This window comes from Mugil cephalus, chromosome 5, assembly GCF_022458985.1.
Source record: "Mugil cephalus isolate CIBA_MC_2020 chromosome 5, CIBA_Mcephalus_1.1, whole genome shotgun sequence".
NCBI classification, from domain to species: Eukaryota; Metazoa; Chordata; class Actinopteri; order Mugiliformes; family Mugilidae; genus Mugil; species Mugil cephalus.
The window spans coordinates 14,771,082-14,788,604 of NC_061774.1; the positions used below are offsets into that span (position 1 = coordinate 14,771,082).

Below are 17,523 nucleotides of genomic sequence, written 5' to 3' on the forward strand. Positions count from 1 at the left end.
AACTTGTTGCACTGAGAAGTATTACATGCTCCGCCGTGGACGGTGAGGGCGCTCCTTCCAGTCCACGGACGCTTTTTCACAGACTGTCTGACCCCCCCATCAACAAGCCACTTCCTCTTTTGTCTAATTTCATGGCGATCGGGAGAGAGGGAACACCACCGACGCACGCACACTGTCTCAGCACTCCTCAAAGAGTTTATTCGGGGTAAATAATTGACGTTTTTTTTTTCCAAGATTGGTTTTCTGGCGAACAAAGTAGATATAACGGAGTTCAATCACGAGGGGATTCACATTTCCACGCTGAATGACTCATTATTTCGGCTTCTGGGTCAGATATTTCACATTGTGGCTGATAACACATCGGACGGAATGGGCTCGCGTCTCTCCTCCACGCTCAGCGGCACGCGAGTTAACGGCGCTGGCTAACGTTAGCATTAGCATTAGCAATGCTGCAAACGTCTCATACATGGACTTGTATAAATAGGTTATATGCACACACTTCACAAATTAACGGCCTCCAAATACCACCATGTGTTAATTGTGTTCGAGAGCTGGCAATAATTTCCAGTTTCCATTAAAATATTCACCACTTTGAGTACTCGAGTGTTTGTGTTTGGGTTAGCCAGCCAGCCAGCTAGCTGCCGTGCTATTCATTTAGTTAGCATTAGCTCGGGGGGCTATTCAGAAGTTAATGTTTGCTAAACAAGCTGAGAACAGGCGAACTAAGAACGGCGCATTTTTCACAAACACGGGTTAAATAATTTATCAGCTGCACTGAACCGATAAAAATATCCGCCATTCATTGCATTATGATTGTGGACAGATTAGAAGAAGGCTAGATAGCACTCTAAGCTACTGAGTTAACGGGAACTATTGATCATTTCACCTTTTAATTTATCGGTAAGATTAAACACTCGTGTCGTTATCGATGTTACCATATTGAGTAATTCTTTAATTGTGCTGTTTGTGAGTGGTGTTGTTATTAATAGCCAAACTTAAGTTAACCGAAAAGTTGGAGACCATTATAGAGAGCCACGAAAAACACAGACACTCGTCTCTTTAGTAAGTTATAAGAACAAATTGCCTTCATTTCAACGAATTTGGCAATCTTGTAACACGTGTCCGTTGCTGTGTGTGTATTTCAAATTAACAAGTAGGACTTGTCTTTTTGACAAACCACCTGTAGTGGTACAAACTGTGCAACTTGATCACAATCTAAAGTCAATATACCGTTGCTTTGTTTTCAGTGTAAACTAAGTTGTCTACCGGATTGGCACAACAGACACTGTTCTCCAGGTGAGTATCTGTCTCAAGTCAGCTGCTGGACAACCAAAACATTTCTCTTGTTCCTCAAACACCGAGTTATTTGTGTATTTACGCACTGAGATGTAAACTATATTCCCTTTTTCGTGACTGACCGTGTCCATCGCTTGCGTGCAGGTGACACTAAGTGGACATCACTAAAGGGGCCCCGCCAGCACTTGGATCCGCTCTTCTGTGTCCCAGGTTAAGACTCCTTGGTCTATGGCTCTGATGGACAAGCACAAACAGGTCAAGCGGCAGAGACTTGACCGCATTTGTGAGGGTGAGCTTTCATAAATACACTCATATATATATTTAAGTAGTGTTCATGAGCACTTTGTTTTTATGTTTTCATATTGTAATCTGTAATATTGTGTTCAAATAATCTATCAGTGCTAATTGCAGAAAATTCTGCTTTTGTTTTTGCTGTGTCCACATGTGCAAAGTAAGGGAACTAAGGCAATATTCTACAATATAATGCAGGGCAATATAATCTACTAAACATGTTGTTTTGAATTCAACTCATTATATTTGCAATTGTGTTGTGATTGTGCTCTGATTATTGTATTTGTGGTGAAGTCCTCATTTTATTTATATACTTTGCGTTGTGTTGAAATCGCATTGATTAACACATTCGTCTGCACTACGCATGACTTGATGTAGTGGACTCAATTGTACAATAGTCGGTTCATTAGGTACAAAAGTGAAACCACTTCTGCTCCTTCATTACTATGATTATGATCATCATCATATAGAAACAGATATGTAAGATGTTGAAGTTATATAATATAACTATACAGTAGTAGTATCAGCAAATGACCACAGTCCGTTTGGTTCCTCATAGGGAGACGTTGTAGAGTCTTATGTCCTGAGGGACAAACAACCTCCTCGACCTGTCCGTGGAGCAGGACAAAGACAGCAGCCTGTCACTTAACGAGCTTCTCTGGTTCTCTGGTGTCGTGTTTATGTTGAAATGGCACCAGAAAGGCGTTAATGGAATTGTGTGTTCATTTTTGACGATGTAGCCTGTGGTGCTTTTAAACTGGATTGAATCAAACACTAAAATGTTTCTGTTATTTAGCCTAAAGTGTGGTTAATAATAGGAACGAGTGTCGGTACAACGCAAAAAAAAACACTCCAGTAATACTTGAAAACACAGTTAAGTCAACAGATCTGTTATTTTAAAGTAAGGCAAACACATTAACCTCCACGAAGATACAATTAAGTGCAGGACTTTTTTTATTTATTAGAATGCATTTGATTTCACTAGTTTACCTATTGAACTGGCAAATTTGTTCATTTCTTACATCCTCTGTGTGTTTGAGAGCGGAGGATGGGACTTTTTTGTTTAAATTGATGCGTGAGATGACAGAAAATAAGTAAACTTTACCACAAGTTGCTATCACATGCTGTCAGAGATCGTACAGTGCTGATTTCCAGCCAAGTATTTTGAGCTTGTGGAGAGTGGATGATGGAGATCAGACATAATGGTGCGCTAAAATGGAGGGAACAGTCTGGGAGAGTCTCTGGAGACGGGGGGAGAGGGAGAGGGCAAGGTGAAGGGGTCGTGGCCGCAGCTACAGGGAAACGGGCCAGCTGTCTCTTTAAAAAACGACAACAGCCCAAAGCGGCCTCGGCCTCGGCTATGCTAATGAGGTTAGTGCTGGTTGGCTGGCTCTCAATGACGCCGCCCGCGATTGGAGGAGGCCCGTGGGGGAGGGTCTGGGCGTGGATGACAGCTGGGATCCAGTCAGCCAAGAGCAGGCTGGCAGAGAGAGGGAGGAAAAAAAAAGAGAGCGATAGAGGGAGAGGGAGAGAGAGGAAGACAGGCTGACAGACTTCATAATGCAAGGTTAGGCCCGGTGCTCATGTGTTTTCTATTTTGGCATGTGTTTTTGAAATTTGTGAAGTGTGTGTGTGGGTAGAGATCTGGGGTTTTGGGTGTGGTGCAGCTCTGTGTGTGTGCAGTTTCCCTTTTATGTTCACTGCGTAGTGGTGGTGGTGGTGTTGTCGCAGCCGCCGAGAAGGAACTGAATAATCGTGTGTGTGTGTGTGTGTATGTGTGTGTGTGTCTGGCTGCGTCTGGGTGGAGTACTGCTGCTTGCTGCATTATCATCGCCGCCCCTCCCCCCCTCACCTCTTACTCTAACTACAGCCAGAGGGAGAGGGGAGGAGGAGGAGGGAGGGAGGGAGGGAGAGGGCAAAGAAAGGGAGAGGGAGGGAGAATGAATGAACCACTGAATGAATTGTATTGTGTGCGCGGCCATGCTTGCTCTTCGTAGGCCTTGGGTATGCCAACGTCCTTTACTCAAATTACTCTCTGTGTAGGCCTGCTTGGACATATATTTTTTCAGAAGGAGTCTTTGTGATGAATCCCTTCGGGGGTTTCTCCACATAGCAAGAGTTTCTTTGTGCTTTCATCGTGTTGCTGTGGGCACGTTGGCATTCTCGAAGCCATCTGCAATAAACGTGAACCGCACTGCTAAATGGAGTGCATCAGATCGTACACCGTACCACGGTAGTAGGATACATAAATAAATATAAGCAGATTGCCTTTCTTTTCTTCTTCCTTTTTTATTTTTTCTTCCTTCGCCTGTGTGGATTTCATCCATGCGTTGGGAAATGCTCCGACGTCAGAGGAAATGTTCACAAATATTTGTTTTCCACCCGCGGCTGCTAACTCCCTTCCCTCCTCGGCGGTCTCAGCATTACGTCCTGCCCTCTGTCCAAGAAAATGTTCCAGCTAGGCACACTCCCCCACCACGTAACGCACACACACACACACACACACACACACCTGTCACCCAGCAGGGACGAGATAGCGGCTACTGGTGCATGCGTGGAGTTAGTCCAAGGCTGCAACTGCCGTGACAAGGAGAGGCGTCAACCTGATACGCGAAGAAGTGATCTCACCATTATTTGCAGAGCATTTGCGGATATTTCTCATTAGCTTGCAGCGTTGGTTTGTTGTGCGATGTGCTGCGTTTCTTTCGCTGCTGCGCGTAGTTGCAAATGCGCAGATGTTGCCGCTGAGGTGCGAGCGTGCGCTGAAGAAGGGGAATCAGGAAAAATAGGAAGCAGGACTCTTCCAGACGGGGGAATTTAGGTCATGACTCAGACCCCCTCGTGCCCACCCCCCCCCCCCCCCCCCCACCCCACCCAACCTCCTCCCAGGGACCCCGCAGTTTTCTCCACCCCTCCCCCCAGCCGCCGTACTCCCATCACCTCTCCCTCTGCCGCCACAACCCCCTCCTCTCCGTGTGTTCATACAGTAGGCAGGTCAAGTTCCCAGAATTAACACTCACCCAGAGGGATCTGCCTGTTAATCAGACTCCGAGCTTCTCCTCACGAGTCTTCCGAGGACCCGAGCTGAGCGGAGATGGGTGGACAGAACCGGAGTTCAATACCTAATAGGCCGAAATGCTGGATCCATGATTTTTTTGCGCGTTACTTTTGTAACCCTAAAACACTGAGAAGAAGGAACACAGATACGCATCGTCCGTCCCGGGTTGTTCCCTCAGGGTGGTTGTGGATGTGCTGGAAAAAGAGAGTCATAAAAGTCGAGTTATTATTGTATAAGGGTTGTGGAACTTAAGTTGTTAAGTTTAGCCATGTGTGCAGGGGGATTTTTTTTGGGTGACGGTGTGATGACCTGCATCGCGAAGCGCAGTCCAGACGAGGGAAAACGCAGACTGTTGAGTCACTAACCTCCAGCTTTACTGGTTCTGACATAAGAGTGACTGGCGGCTGTTTACAGCTGCCTGCATCGAGCCGAGTCACCGCTGTCAGACAGAGGTGCGTGTGTTGTCGCACGTTCCTTCACTGCATTTCTCTAACTCTCGGAACCTTTCTCCCTGGTCGACTCAGGTATCCGACCCCCCATCCTGAATGGGCCGATGCACCCACGGCCCCTGGTGGCCCTGCTGGACGGACGCGACTGTACTGTGGAGATGCCCATCCTCAAAGATGTGGCCACGGTGGCTTTCTGCGACGCCCAGTCCACGCAAGAGATCCACGAGAAGGTAGAGTTAGACGCGTCCTCCGCACTGTTTATTTACTGTGGTCGTATCAGATACCGACGCTGAGTGCACTTTAGTGCGATGGACACTCAAAGTATTTAAAACTGTCTTGTGCAGGTTTTAAATGAGGCAGTGGCTGCTCTGCTGTACCACACTATCACTCTATCCCGAGACGACTTGGAAAAGTTTAAAGGTCTACGAGTAATTGTCAGGATTGGCTCCGGCTTCGACAACGTCGACATCAAAGCAGCTGCTGAGCTTGGTGAGAGCATGAATCTTCAGAAATATGGGTGAACTTAAGCCACAACTGCATACGCATACTGTAACGCACAGCGTGCTCATTTTTCTTTTTCCTTTTCCCTTTTCTCCTCCAGGCATCGCTGTCTGTAACGTGCCAGCGTCCTCAGTGGAGGAGACGGCCGACACTTCGCTATGTCTGATCCTCAACCTGTACAGGCGAGTCACCTGGATGCACCAAGCCCTCAGGGAGGGAACCCGTGCCTCTAGCGTGGAGCAGATCAGGGAGGTGGCCGGTGGTGCCGCACGTATCCGGGGTGAGACGCTGGGCATTATCGGTCTAGGTGAGTAAACAGTGGTCATATTTGTCGATGCTTCAGTAGATGATCTGTTTAATCCATGTTTGTCACTCTATGAGCAAACTGGTACATTACTCCCATGGCTGTGTATAACTCTACCATGTCCTCCGGCCTGGCAGGACGTGTTGGTCAAGCGGTGGCTCTGCGGGCCAAGGCCTTCGGTTTCGGCGTGATCTTTTATGACCCGTACCTGCCGGATGGTGTGGAGCGCTCACTGGGCCTGCAGCGAATGGCCACACTGCAGGACCTGCTCATACACTCTGACTGTGTATCCCTGCACTGCAGCCTCAACGAGCACAACCACCACCTCATTAATGACTTCACCATCAAACAGGTCAGAAGATTTTCCCTGAATAAGTTTGCATCAAGTAATGGATGTGTTGATGTCCGTTATTATTTGGCGTATTTAATACAGGGTTAGATCCCCAAAGCCACGCTCCACTACACGTAGTGATGGTAATTCACCTTAATGTTGATTTATTAAAGTCAAGAAGAAGAACTAGGGTATTATTTGACCCCATGAATCACTTGTAACTTTTCAAATGAAGTCGTACTAGATGTTCATTTACTTTGAAAAGCAGTTTAAGTTTATGAAGGTCTGTACCTCCTCCTTCACTTAAATGAAACTGATTTAATACACTAAATTGGGTTAAAATGTATTGAATCTTTATTGATTCATCATCAAATCTCTCTTAATAACATCTGTACAACCTGTCGGGATTAATCTACTGGCGAGAATCAGCATTCACTGTTGTATTCAGTGTGAAACCCAGACTCTGTACTATTGTTGCTTTACTGCATCTCGTCTACGAAATGTCAAATGTGCCCCGCGTTGTTTAATCGAGTTGTTTCGCGCTGTGATGCAGATGCGTCAAGGAGCCTTCCTGGTGAACACTTCCAGAGGCGGCCTGGTCGACGAGAAGGCGCTGGCCCAGGCCCTGAAGGAGGGTCGGATACGAGGAGCCGCCCTGGACGTCCACGAGACGGAACCCTTCAGGTATCCGCAGCGCGCCCGTAAAAAGAGCGTGAATCTCAACTTCGCCGCTCCGCTCTCTCTTAACAGCCGCGATCTGTCTCGACAGCTTCTCAACAGGCCCGCTGAAGGATGCCCCCAACCTGATCTGTACCCCGCACACATCCTGGTACAGTGAGCAGGCCTCCGTTGAGGCCCGTGAGGAGGCAGCCAGGGAGGTGCGCCGCGCCATCACTGGTAAGGAATACACGTTTTTACCGGATAAGATGATGAATGTGGTTTTGTTGAAATGAAACCTCATTGATTAGACACAGTGTACATGAAAATGAAAGTTGTTAATAGTCATTTAAAGTTGCAAAAAATATCTAGGCTTTTGTTATTATTACTATAAACCACATAAATAAGCAGTAAGAGTAAATAAGTAATAAGAGTTCTGTCTCCTCCAATCAATCGCGGTGATGATGCGGCTGCAGCCTTTAAAAAAATAACAACAGACTTCACAGTGACTAATCCTCTGTGGATGTTTTGTGTGTAAATGTTTTGCTTCATTATTTGATATTTAAACACAACATGAGAGGTCACTTTCCTGTTAATTTCCCCATAACTTTCACTGTGTTGCAGCAAATGGAAAGATTTTTGGGCAGGAACCTTAATTTTACATGACTTCAGAAAATATGATTTCAACATTTTCAGTAGATTAATAACACACTGTGGGCAAATGCATACTTCGTTTCATACTGTTAGTAAAACTTATGTTTTTAAACTTTTTTTCTTAAATCTGCTAACCTCAGTCCTGATTAAAACTACTAAATATTAAAAAAAATTAACCATTTAAATGCCGATCTAAAAAAAAATAAAGTCACTAATGGAGGAAAAATAAACACAAAAGTAACCCTAACCCTAAAACATGATATGAAGCAGGAGATGTTTATTTTACTTGTTATCACAGACTTGGATATACATGCTGTTGGTGACTGTTTTCCTGCGTTGACTCCCACTGTAACCACATTTTTTTGAGTGCACAGACTCGACTGGATAACAATGCTACTTTCAGCCTCGAACTTTACAAAATAGAGCTCGTTTGATCGGTACACGAGGGTTAAACCAGACGTGGACCAGATATCTCATGAAAGGATGTTGACGTGCCGTTTGTGTGTGAACCTGTGTGGAGTAGTAACGCCGCGTCTTCCTTTCTTTAGGGCGTATCCCCGACAGTCTGAAGAACTGCGTTAATAAGGAGTACCTGATGGCAGCCTCTCAGTGGCCCAGCATGGAGGCAGCGACTGTTCACCCAGAACTTAATGGAGCCACCTACAGGTGAGAGGAGTGGGCGTGGACTGAGGCTGCTACGAACAATTAGCCTTTCAGTTAAGCCATTGACTCTTTTCCCAGTTGTTGATTCATTCTTTGATTAACCATTAAATAATGAACAGACTTCCCCTTTTGGACTTTCATACAATATTTGAACTCGATGTCTTCGAATGGAGGAAAAAAAACTTTTACCTGCTCATCACATTAAGTCCTCCTGTTCAGCATACGTAGGATTTAACGTTAAATCGACCTGTATTATTTATCTGCAAAGTTTGCTTACTCCCAACTAGAACGTAATGTTAATGTTTTTATTTTATATGCCACACTCTCATACTATCATTTAGCTTGTGGGCCATGACCACAAACCAAGAATCAGAAACTGTAAGATACTGATGTGGCTTCTTGTTTTCAGTTTGGGAAGTTGAGGTGCTTATTTAGGCGAGTTTAGGCATTTCTTTTTCTTTTTGGTCCTTTTCGGGCACACTTGTCGGTGGGTGCAGCCATAATCCGCGATGTAAACATTGTGATGCACCAACAAATTCCACGCAAATGAATATATTTAGGTAGTTAACCGTTTAACATTCAGCTATAGTCGTATATGGGACGTCAGCGGCTTTTGAACCAATCACAGCTACAGTAAATGCTGCGTGATGGAACATGTCATTTCTTTTGATTTCATTGATGAAAGTCATAGATGGGTAGGATTCAACCAACCCTTTTTTTTTCCAAAACAAAAAATAATTCAGGTGAACCCAACAACTTCTTATTTTTAATTCAGGAATAATGCCACTTAGAGTAATTCTGACTTTTGTGATAGAAACTTGGCTTAACTTATAGTCTCGGCTTTCAAAAGAGAACAAGGCCATGCGTGAGCTCCGACATGTTCATGAACAGCATTCAGTTTACTTTGAGTTTGTCCTAAATAGCCCTTTTTTTTGTTTGTTTTTTTGCAAAAAGGCCTCCTCGGTTACTTTGACAAGTCGTTGCAGACTGTGAGAGCTGATCAGGTCAACACATGAGTCTTTGTTGGTGTGTCATTTCTTTTCTTCCTTTTTTTTTTTTTGTTTTTTTTTTTTTTTTTTGTTTTGCGGCTTCCTCTGTGTCAGATTTCCTCCAGGTCTGATCAATGTTGCAGCAGCGGGGGGTCTTCCAGGAGCCGGTGCGGGTGTTGAGAGCCTCGTTTCAGGAACCCTGGCACACGGCATCGCCCCGGTGTCCCACCCCCCCCACGCCCCTTCCCCGGGGCAGCCTACTAAGGCCGAAGCCGACAGAGACATCCCCTCCGACCAATAGCCCCCTCCGCTGCCGCCAGCACATTCCGCCATCTCTGGAAACCAACCCCCCACCTCCCAGGATCAGACACAACCCGACCCTCTAGAACATCGGCAGCACCAGTTTGACCTGACGTGGATCTACAGTCTTTTCTCAGATCACACAACCAGCCCAGGAGTGACCTATCCACAGCTAGCCCCGTCCCGCTCGGACCCCCCCCCCACTCCCACCACCACCACCAGAACACACACATCCCTCCTCCATCCTCATCTCACCCACCATCCCCCTCCCCTCCCTTCACTCCCCCACTACGTCAGCAATAACTGTTCTCAAGGATTCAATTATTGGATTGGTTTATTTCCTTAGTTGGCTGTTGTTTTAATGGAAAGTTGATCTGTTGTGGTTCTAGGTGTTAATGTTTGTTTGTTTGTTAAAAATGAAATAGCATTTCTGACGCAAGGCTTCGCAGCCTAGCGCCTCCTGCAGTCCTCCTCTGGTTCTGACCACTAGAGGCACAGAGACATAAAGGTTGAAGCCCCACTTTGTACATTAATGGCTCATGTTACTGCTCTCTTCTTCTTCTTCTTTTCTTTTCTTTTCCTCCCCTAACTTACGACAAGGGGAAACGTGTACTGAAGTAAACCGGACAGAATTGCAAACAGTACTTTTCTGTCCTTCCCGAAAAGCATCTAGCCCCCCCCCCTCTGCCCTCGGCTGCCCTCGCCTCTCCTTCGGCGCCGTCGTCATCTTGCTCGGACCCGTGACGCGGTCGGCGCGGAGCTCTCTGACTCTCGATTGCGTTTCACCTGCGCGGCTCGAACCCGAGCGTTAAAACCGTCGTAGAGTGACGCGAAACATCAACTTTTAATGCTGTGATGGTCTAGTTTTAAGACGGTCATCCCCCGTATCCGCACGTGCTCGGCCCCTCGTCAGTTTTCTTTTTTTTTTTTTTTTTTTTTTTTAATTCTGTCTCGATAGCGTGTCGATAGAGTGTGGTATCGGATCTCCTGCCAGCAGCCAGAGGTCTGTGTGTGGTGCCTAGTGCCCGCACGCGACCGACCGACCGACCGACCAACCACCATCTAAACGCTGCACACCAGACTCCCTGCCAGCAGAGGGCGCTGCCTGGCCGCTCAGAGCTGAGAGAGTTGCCTGCAGCTCGTTACAGGTTTAGTGATGAAGAACGTGATCACACACTGCCGAAATTTAAAAAAACAAACAAAAAAAAAACACACACAGGAAGGGTGAACAGGGATCTACCACCGCCTTATTGTTTGACAAGAGCTCACCACACCACCACCACCACCACCATCCTCCTCCTCCTCCTACACCCACCCACCCTCCACTCCTCCCCCACTGTCATGGCCCACCACCTTACACACCTGCTCATGAACCAGAACGCATCCAGTGTGAGGGGACAGTAGAGATTAGACGTAGGAGCGAAGGGGACAGTGGTCTTGCATGCTGGCTCGTTAATGACAGTGGTGTGTGTGTGCGTGAGTGAGTGAGTGTGCGTGCGTGCGTGTGCGTGTTTGTACGTTCCCTCACCCTACTATGATAACAGGCTGTTGTCGTTCCAAAGGAATAGTCCCTAGGAGTAACTCTTAAACGCTGTTGCCCTGGTGTCAAGGGAACACCTTTCTAGTACCTCAGTAACAGATATTGAATGTACCGTGCATACCCTTTTATTTTTTGTACAGATTTTCTAGATGACATCTTTCCTATTCTTTACTAGAAGGGTTGTGAAAATTGTAGCAGTAATGACACAATAAAAAACGGAAATAAAATCCCCGTGAACCAATTAGACAAATTCTTCACTAAGGCCGCTGAATACTCAGGCTTCGAAAACAAAGCCAATATATCTCTCTCTCTCTCGCTCTCTTTACCCTTTTTTTATTTCCTCGTGAAAAAAAAAGTCAGCACAATTCAGCGTCCCACCACCAACCCCCCCTCTACCCCCCTAAATTCATAGACCGATGTGTTTCGACCTCCAATCTTACCGGCTGACGGAAAAACAAAAACAAACAAAAAAAAAAAAACGAAAGGCGGTCGTCGTGGTCTGCTAGATTTCTTTTTTACTAGAACAGTAGTGGTAGATGCTGTTTTTCTTTGTTATTATTATTATTATTATTATTATTGTCCCCCTTTCATTGTCAAGCTGCTCTACCTATAGTGCATGTGAGGTAATTTTCAAGGGGGAATACTATTGATATACCCTGCCCGTACCCTCGCCCCCCTCCCCCTCGCCCCCCTCCCCCTTCCAAAGTGTTTTCAACCCGAGTTGCCATTTTTGTCGTGGTCAGTTTCCAGTGATGTACAGTTTTCCCCCCCTCAGAGTCTATGAGCGACACGGAGCATGTCTGTGTCCTGAGATGGTAGGCTCCTCTGTCATGTGATGAGTATATATTTTTTAAAAAAAAAAGTAACCCCCATAGTTTGGATTATGAGCATAATAGTAATCTTAAATTTTGCTGTTGATGATGATGATGATGATGATGATGATTATATATATTTTTCAGTTCAGCAGTGCACTGTTATGAAAACCATTCTGTTTTATTGTAGGATTTCATTTTTATGGATATGCTGTCTGTGTTCTACATGTTGTACTGAAACATTTCAGAGAAAACAAGAGATCCCCCCCGCCCCTACCAGTTGTTTTTTTTTTTTTTTTTTGTGAAAGAATTTGTCTTATCCCACTTGTGCTTTCCAGCTGATATCCTGTGGGCCTTACTTATTCTCTCCCTGTAACCGTAGCTGTTATAGAAAAGCCGCCATGGAACCACTCACTGCCTTAATACAGTTGACCACAGCAGGTGAAGACAGGAAACGCACCCAGCCGAAACCGACGGGCCGCAACCCAGGCCGCTCCACAACAACAACAACAACAACAAAAGTATATAAAAAAAAAAAAAACAAGCTCCTCACACCCCGACAGGTTAAAACCTACCGCACCTTGCATTACTTCTTCAGCGATGAACCACGTTTGGCCTTGTGTGAACAGTTTTTTCTCATTCTGCAATGACATGAAATCCAGCGTGACTTCTTAACTGTGCATTTGTGTTTGGGTCTTTTGTACTCGTAGTTTTTAAAAACAGTCAGCCCGGCGGTGTGTGCACGTGCGCAGGCTAACAGATAAGCACAGTGTGTGTATGCTCGCAACAGCTGATATTGTTCACTCTTGGGTGTGAGTCCGTGCCCCACTCCCTCCTCCACCGTCCTCCTCCGCCGTTCGCCGCCGCTCTGGGGCTTTTAAAGCGTCTTCCACAGGGTGGGGGCCGCTGGAGCCCCGGGGCGGCCGGTAAAGGAGGAGGAGGTGGTGGAGGTGGGGGTGGAGGTGGAGGGAGGGTGGGTGAAAGCCGGTGTGGTCTGTCAACAAAAAAGCGGAAAAATGATGGTGAGAGTTGGTCACTTTTTCTCTCTCAGGGTTCAAATGCACACATATCCTCCAGCAGTCGCCCTCTGTCTCGTGTCCCTCATCCCAGGTTTTTCTGCCCTCAGAACGTAGAATAAGCCTCGTGCGTTTCTTTTTTTTTTTTTGTCTTTATTTTATTTTATTTTTCTTACAAACCGCTGTCCCCCCTCTTTTCCCTCCCCCCTCTTTGTGCACAGGTCTGAACTTTTTTCTGTTTTTTTTTTTCTTTTTTTTTGCTTTTCCTTTGGCACTGACATCTTACCATCTAACAAGGAATGAATGAATGAATGTTTGAACGTGACTTGAGTGTATAATGTTAAAATTGGGAAATGTATTTTTACAACATGTGAACATTTTTTTTTTTTTTTTTGTTTCCACTCACACTCATCGTGAATTGATTTTTTTTTCTTTCACCAGACTGCAAAAACAAACAAAAAAAAACAAATGAAAAAAAAAATCTCCTGTAACTAGGCTCTTAAGCTTTATTTTTGTTTTTGTTTACTTTTTTATTAGAAACAATCATGTTTGTGATGGTAACTTCCAATGGTAAACTCCACACCGTATTTTAATAAAATCTTAAAAATTAAACATTTGCGACCTCTCTCTTTTTTTTTTTTTTATTTATCTCTTTTTTTTTTCCCATTTCTCTTAATGAGACTTTTTATCTGAACCCTGCTGTGTACTGAACCTTTAACTCTGCCTTCGGTCACGTCTCTTGAAAATGTCTCTGTGCTTGATTAGTACTGTTGAATAACGCAACACAATTAAAGCCAGGTCCGGCGTGTCATCTCGCTGCTCGAGGACACGGAGCTTTGCAGAACTTTAACCATAAACAAAATTGTTTGCCGGTGCCAGCTTTTTATAAGGCAGCGCTGGAGTGGCCGCGGCTTTTACGAGTGGGCCGAGTGAGTGGGGAGCACGGGGATGGGGGGCTACTGTGTGGACCCACCAGGCAAAAGAGGGTGGAGGATTATCGGCCCCAAAATTGCTTCCACATGCATATAACCGCGGGCCCTAAAATGGAGAGAGGGAGAGATGGATTGTGTTTACGGGTTGTGTGTTTTAATTTTCAGTTTGTGTCCAGTGGTTATTTTCAGCCCTGTAAACTATTGCTATGATACGAATGGTTCCCTGACTTACTTAGCATCGCACTCCTGTAATATTTTTAGAGAAAGAAAATGCAGCAGAGCCACATACACCAATCAGGCATAACATAATGACCACCTTCCTAATATTGTGGAGGTCTCCCTTGCACCTCCAAAACAGTTGAGGCTCATCAGGGAATGGACATGGGCCCTCTGAGGGTGTCTGAAAAAAAGGATGTTATTAGTGGGGGGCTTTAGGTCCTTTGGGTTGAGTTTTTTTTTTTTTTTTAAGGTTTGTCTATGATAAGATGACAAAAACATTGCACAATAGTAGAAAGTATGTGGTTTAAACATAGCAGGCAACCACCCCGACCCCAGTCTAAGAGTCTGCAGGGTGTGTTCAGTCCAAAAGGAGACACAAAGGATAGAATGATGTCCACCCCCTCCCCGCCAAAAAATAAATAAATAAATACTCTGATCCTAGAATCACCTCTTACCTCGATTCAAGTGCATCCCAACTTGGAACTTGGGGGCCAGGTCAACACTTAATACTGTTTTTTTTTTCCTAAACAGTTTTTGTGTGTGTGTCATGCTGCCGTCAAGGAGTATCAATGCTATGGGGTGGGGGTACATGTCTAATGCCAGGTCCAAAAGTTTCCCAGCAGAACACCGAACAGTCTCAGATGTCATTCACTACTCCTGTCAGTGGTCATAATGTTTTGTCTGATCCTGCGTGTGTCTTTCTTATTACATCTGCTCCTCTTTGTCTAAAAGTGGTGGCCACATAACCCCAAAAAAGCAACTGTTTATGCTAGCAGCAGCTAATGTCGCCACAAGCCATAACAACCTGTAACCACTCAAATTAAGTTGTTACGGTGGTTATTGTTCCACACGTCATCCCGACCAGACTCGGAGTCAACAGCCATGGTAGTGGCATGTCTGTTAGCCCCATGTTTAGTCAAATTTATGTTAGCCGTTTTAGTTAGCATGCTAACACAAATTACAGCTGCAAGCAGAACATTGAATTGTCACATGATGGTGAATGTTATTCACCTGTCAGTGGTCATGTTAGGTCTGACCGTGTGTATGTCTTTCTTATTGCTTTCTTTCTTTCTTATGGCGGCCATATTACCCCTAAAAACTACTGTTAATGCTAGTAGCAGCTAATGTAGCTACCAGCCATAACAACCTCTAACCTCTAACCTCTAAGCTCAAATTAAGTTGCTACAGTGGTTTTTATTCCACACGTCATCCTGACCAGACTCAGACTCAACAGCCATGGTAGTTGCATGTCTAATGTTAGGTCCGTGTTTGGGCAAATTTATGTGAGCTGTTCTAGTTTAGTATGTTAGCATGCTAACACAAATTACATCTGCAAGTTTCCCAGCAGAACATTGAATTGTCACAAGATGGTGAATGTTATTCACTGCTCCTGATCATGGGTATATATATATATATCTTTCTTAATGCATCTGCTCCTGTTTGTCTGAAAACGATGTTAAGTCCATGTTTAGGCGAATTTATATTAACCGTTTTAATTTAACATGTTCGAATGCTAACACAAATTACAGCTGCAGAGACCCTGTGCCCTTATATAGGGACGTTAAGTTTTAGGTTTGTGGAAGCTTCTTCTGCTCCATTTAGACTTTTATCCTCAAAACTAGATACTAGTTGGTGTAAAAACATGATAGAGAGCGTATTATTATTACTGAGCGTATTAATTCTATGATCACGTGACAAAAGTGCCAAACTGTGCAAAACCTCATCAAATCTTACAGTTGAAACTTATTTATACTCATTACCTTTTATAGTTTAATATGACGCACAAACCTAACAAATTCTATCCATACTAACGAGCTATAGCTTTGCTTATTAGGAAGTACTCGTTTGAGGACATTGGGAATTCATTATTTGCAATTCTGTCTTGCACACCCATGTTCAGTTTTATATTATGTTACGTAATGGTGACTTTGTTGTAATATACAGTGAAATAATCCCAGTATCCACATATGAGGACATCATTTTCCCCTAAAACTACTTCTTATTCATAGATGATGCTTAGTTTTTACAGTTCTCAGGTCCTAATCTCAAAATACCAAGGAGAAATTAAAAATTCATAGCAAACAAAAGCTCAGGTCTCAAGAGGTTAATAACATCTAATAGTTGATATTTCAGTCTACGAAAGCTACTGACGTAACCCTGGGCTGATTTATCCATTGAATCTGTATTTATGTTTCGATATATTTGTTATTTAGAATGGAGGTAAATACAGTATAATGTACGTAGTGTCTTTATCCAAGCAGGGACCTGTTATGTAACTGTGTGTAGGCGAAGGAGGCCCAGGATGCGAGCAGTATTTTAACAGAGCTGATTCACACACACTTCAAACGCACTTTGCTTCCTAAGTCCCCTCCTGAGATCGCCTCACACATTAACCCTGTCGACTCCCGAGCTGCACCAGCACCAGCGGTTTGTTTAAGAGGTGGAGGACGGTGGGATGTCTCATCGGGTCTGGCCGTCCACTGTCTAACCAGTAAACTGTGACTACTAGTTCCCGTATTGTTGCTGGGTCACTCTGTTGTGGGAACTTCCATCCGGCCTTTTGTAAGATCATCCAGCTGAGGTCCAGAGATGAGAACGGAACAAATCCGAGCCGGACAGAAGAAGATGTGCGTGTGCTCATGCCCGTGTGATAGATTAGTCTCTAGACAGATGACCTATTCCGCTTGGTGGGATCATACCAACGTCCAAGCTGTGGGATAAATATTTGTCTTCATCTGTTTTTGGAATGATTAAATATTATTCCATCCACGGTTTGACTCATCCCTGTCGGACTGCACCAACCTTGGATTTTCCATTTGAAAGGAGTGTTGCACTTTCAGATTTATTTTAGTTAAAGGATGATTCTGTTGTCGGTGCATATTTTTCATTATGTCAACAAATCCAGCGCAACGTAGTCTGATAATGGTTTCGCTAGACTTCCGTTTGCCAACGACTATTAAAACGCTGCAGTTATTTGTTACTTTGCCACAATTAACATGTTTGCTTTCAATCAATCCCGTACACGACACGCTCTGCTCCACAAATATACTAAAAAAGCATTCATCTCTCATCAAATATGCTCGGTTTAGTCCTAACTGATTCATGTTTAGACAATTATTTAGCCCTTTTCAAATTATTAAGATGTGTTATTGTGACCTTTAATAGATTTACATCCAGTAGGAATGAGCTGAGGCAGAGGTTTTATCCACGCTGCTCTCTCCTTCTGTGTGTTGCGTCGGTCCAGAGCGTTCGCGGCGGTGAGGCTGAGGCACTGGAGCTCTTCCAGCCCCAGCTCCGTGATTAGCTCATGGTTTTCCCTTCATTGCTTCACTCCCTTGGCCCGTGCAGCGTTGACGTGATTGACAGGAAGAAAACTTTCAGCTATCTCGGAGATTTGCGTCACTCAGGCAAACGTGCTGCTCTGCCCGGTCGCCCCTGTGCCTAATCACCCTCCGTTGCACGGCTTTCCGCCGAGTGTGGTCGTCACTGCTGGTGCGTTTTATAGTAATTG

General features: G+C 44.8%; 1 protein-coding gene across 2 annotated transcripts; it reads left to right on the forward strand.

Annotated features, from left to right (window-relative positions):
- The first annotated feature begins 25 nt into the window (after positions 1 to 25).
- Positions 26 to 13,473, forward strand: ctbp1 (C-terminal binding protein 1). 2 transcript variants are annotated; one of them, XM_047584819.1, is made up of 11 exons: positions 26 to 205; positions 1,248 to 1,296; positions 1,441 to 1,585; positions 5,170 to 5,324; positions 5,439 to 5,583; positions 5,696 to 5,902; positions 6,037 to 6,251; positions 6,784 to 6,914; positions 7,000 to 7,127; positions 8,090 to 8,207; positions 9,308 to 13,473. In XM_047584819.1, exons 3-11 carry the CDS (start codon positions 1,525 to 1,527, stop codon positions 9,492 to 9,494), a joined length of 1,347 nt encoding a protein of 448 aa, XP_047440775.1. In that variant the 5' UTR covers positions 26 to 205; positions 1,248 to 1,296; positions 1,441 to 1,524; the 3' UTR covers positions 9,495 to 13,473. The 2 variants fall into 2 exon arrangements, with proteins under 2 accessions (XP_047440775.1, XP_047440776.1); XM_047584820.1 differs by lacking the exons at positions 26 to 205; positions 1,248 to 1,296; positions 1,441 to 1,585 and adding an exon at positions 2,972 to 3,154.
- The last annotated feature ends 4,050 nt before the right edge of the window (positions 13,474 to 17,523 follow it).

Bases quoted from the DNA above. Each gene is read 5' to 3' on its own strand.
- ctbp1 (XM_047584819.1), top strand. From the start codon at position 1,525: ATGGCTCTGATGGACAAGCACAAACAGGTCAAGCGGCAGAGACTTGAC. The intron at 5,325-5,438 runs GTAGAGTTAGAC...TGTCTTGTGCAG, and splicing joins CGCAAGAGATCCACGAGAAG to GTTTTAAATGAGGCAGTGGC. The intron at 7,128-8,089 runs GTAAGGAATACA...TCCTTTCTTTAG, and splicing joins GGTGCGCCGCGCCATCACTG to GGCGTATCCCCGACAGTCTG.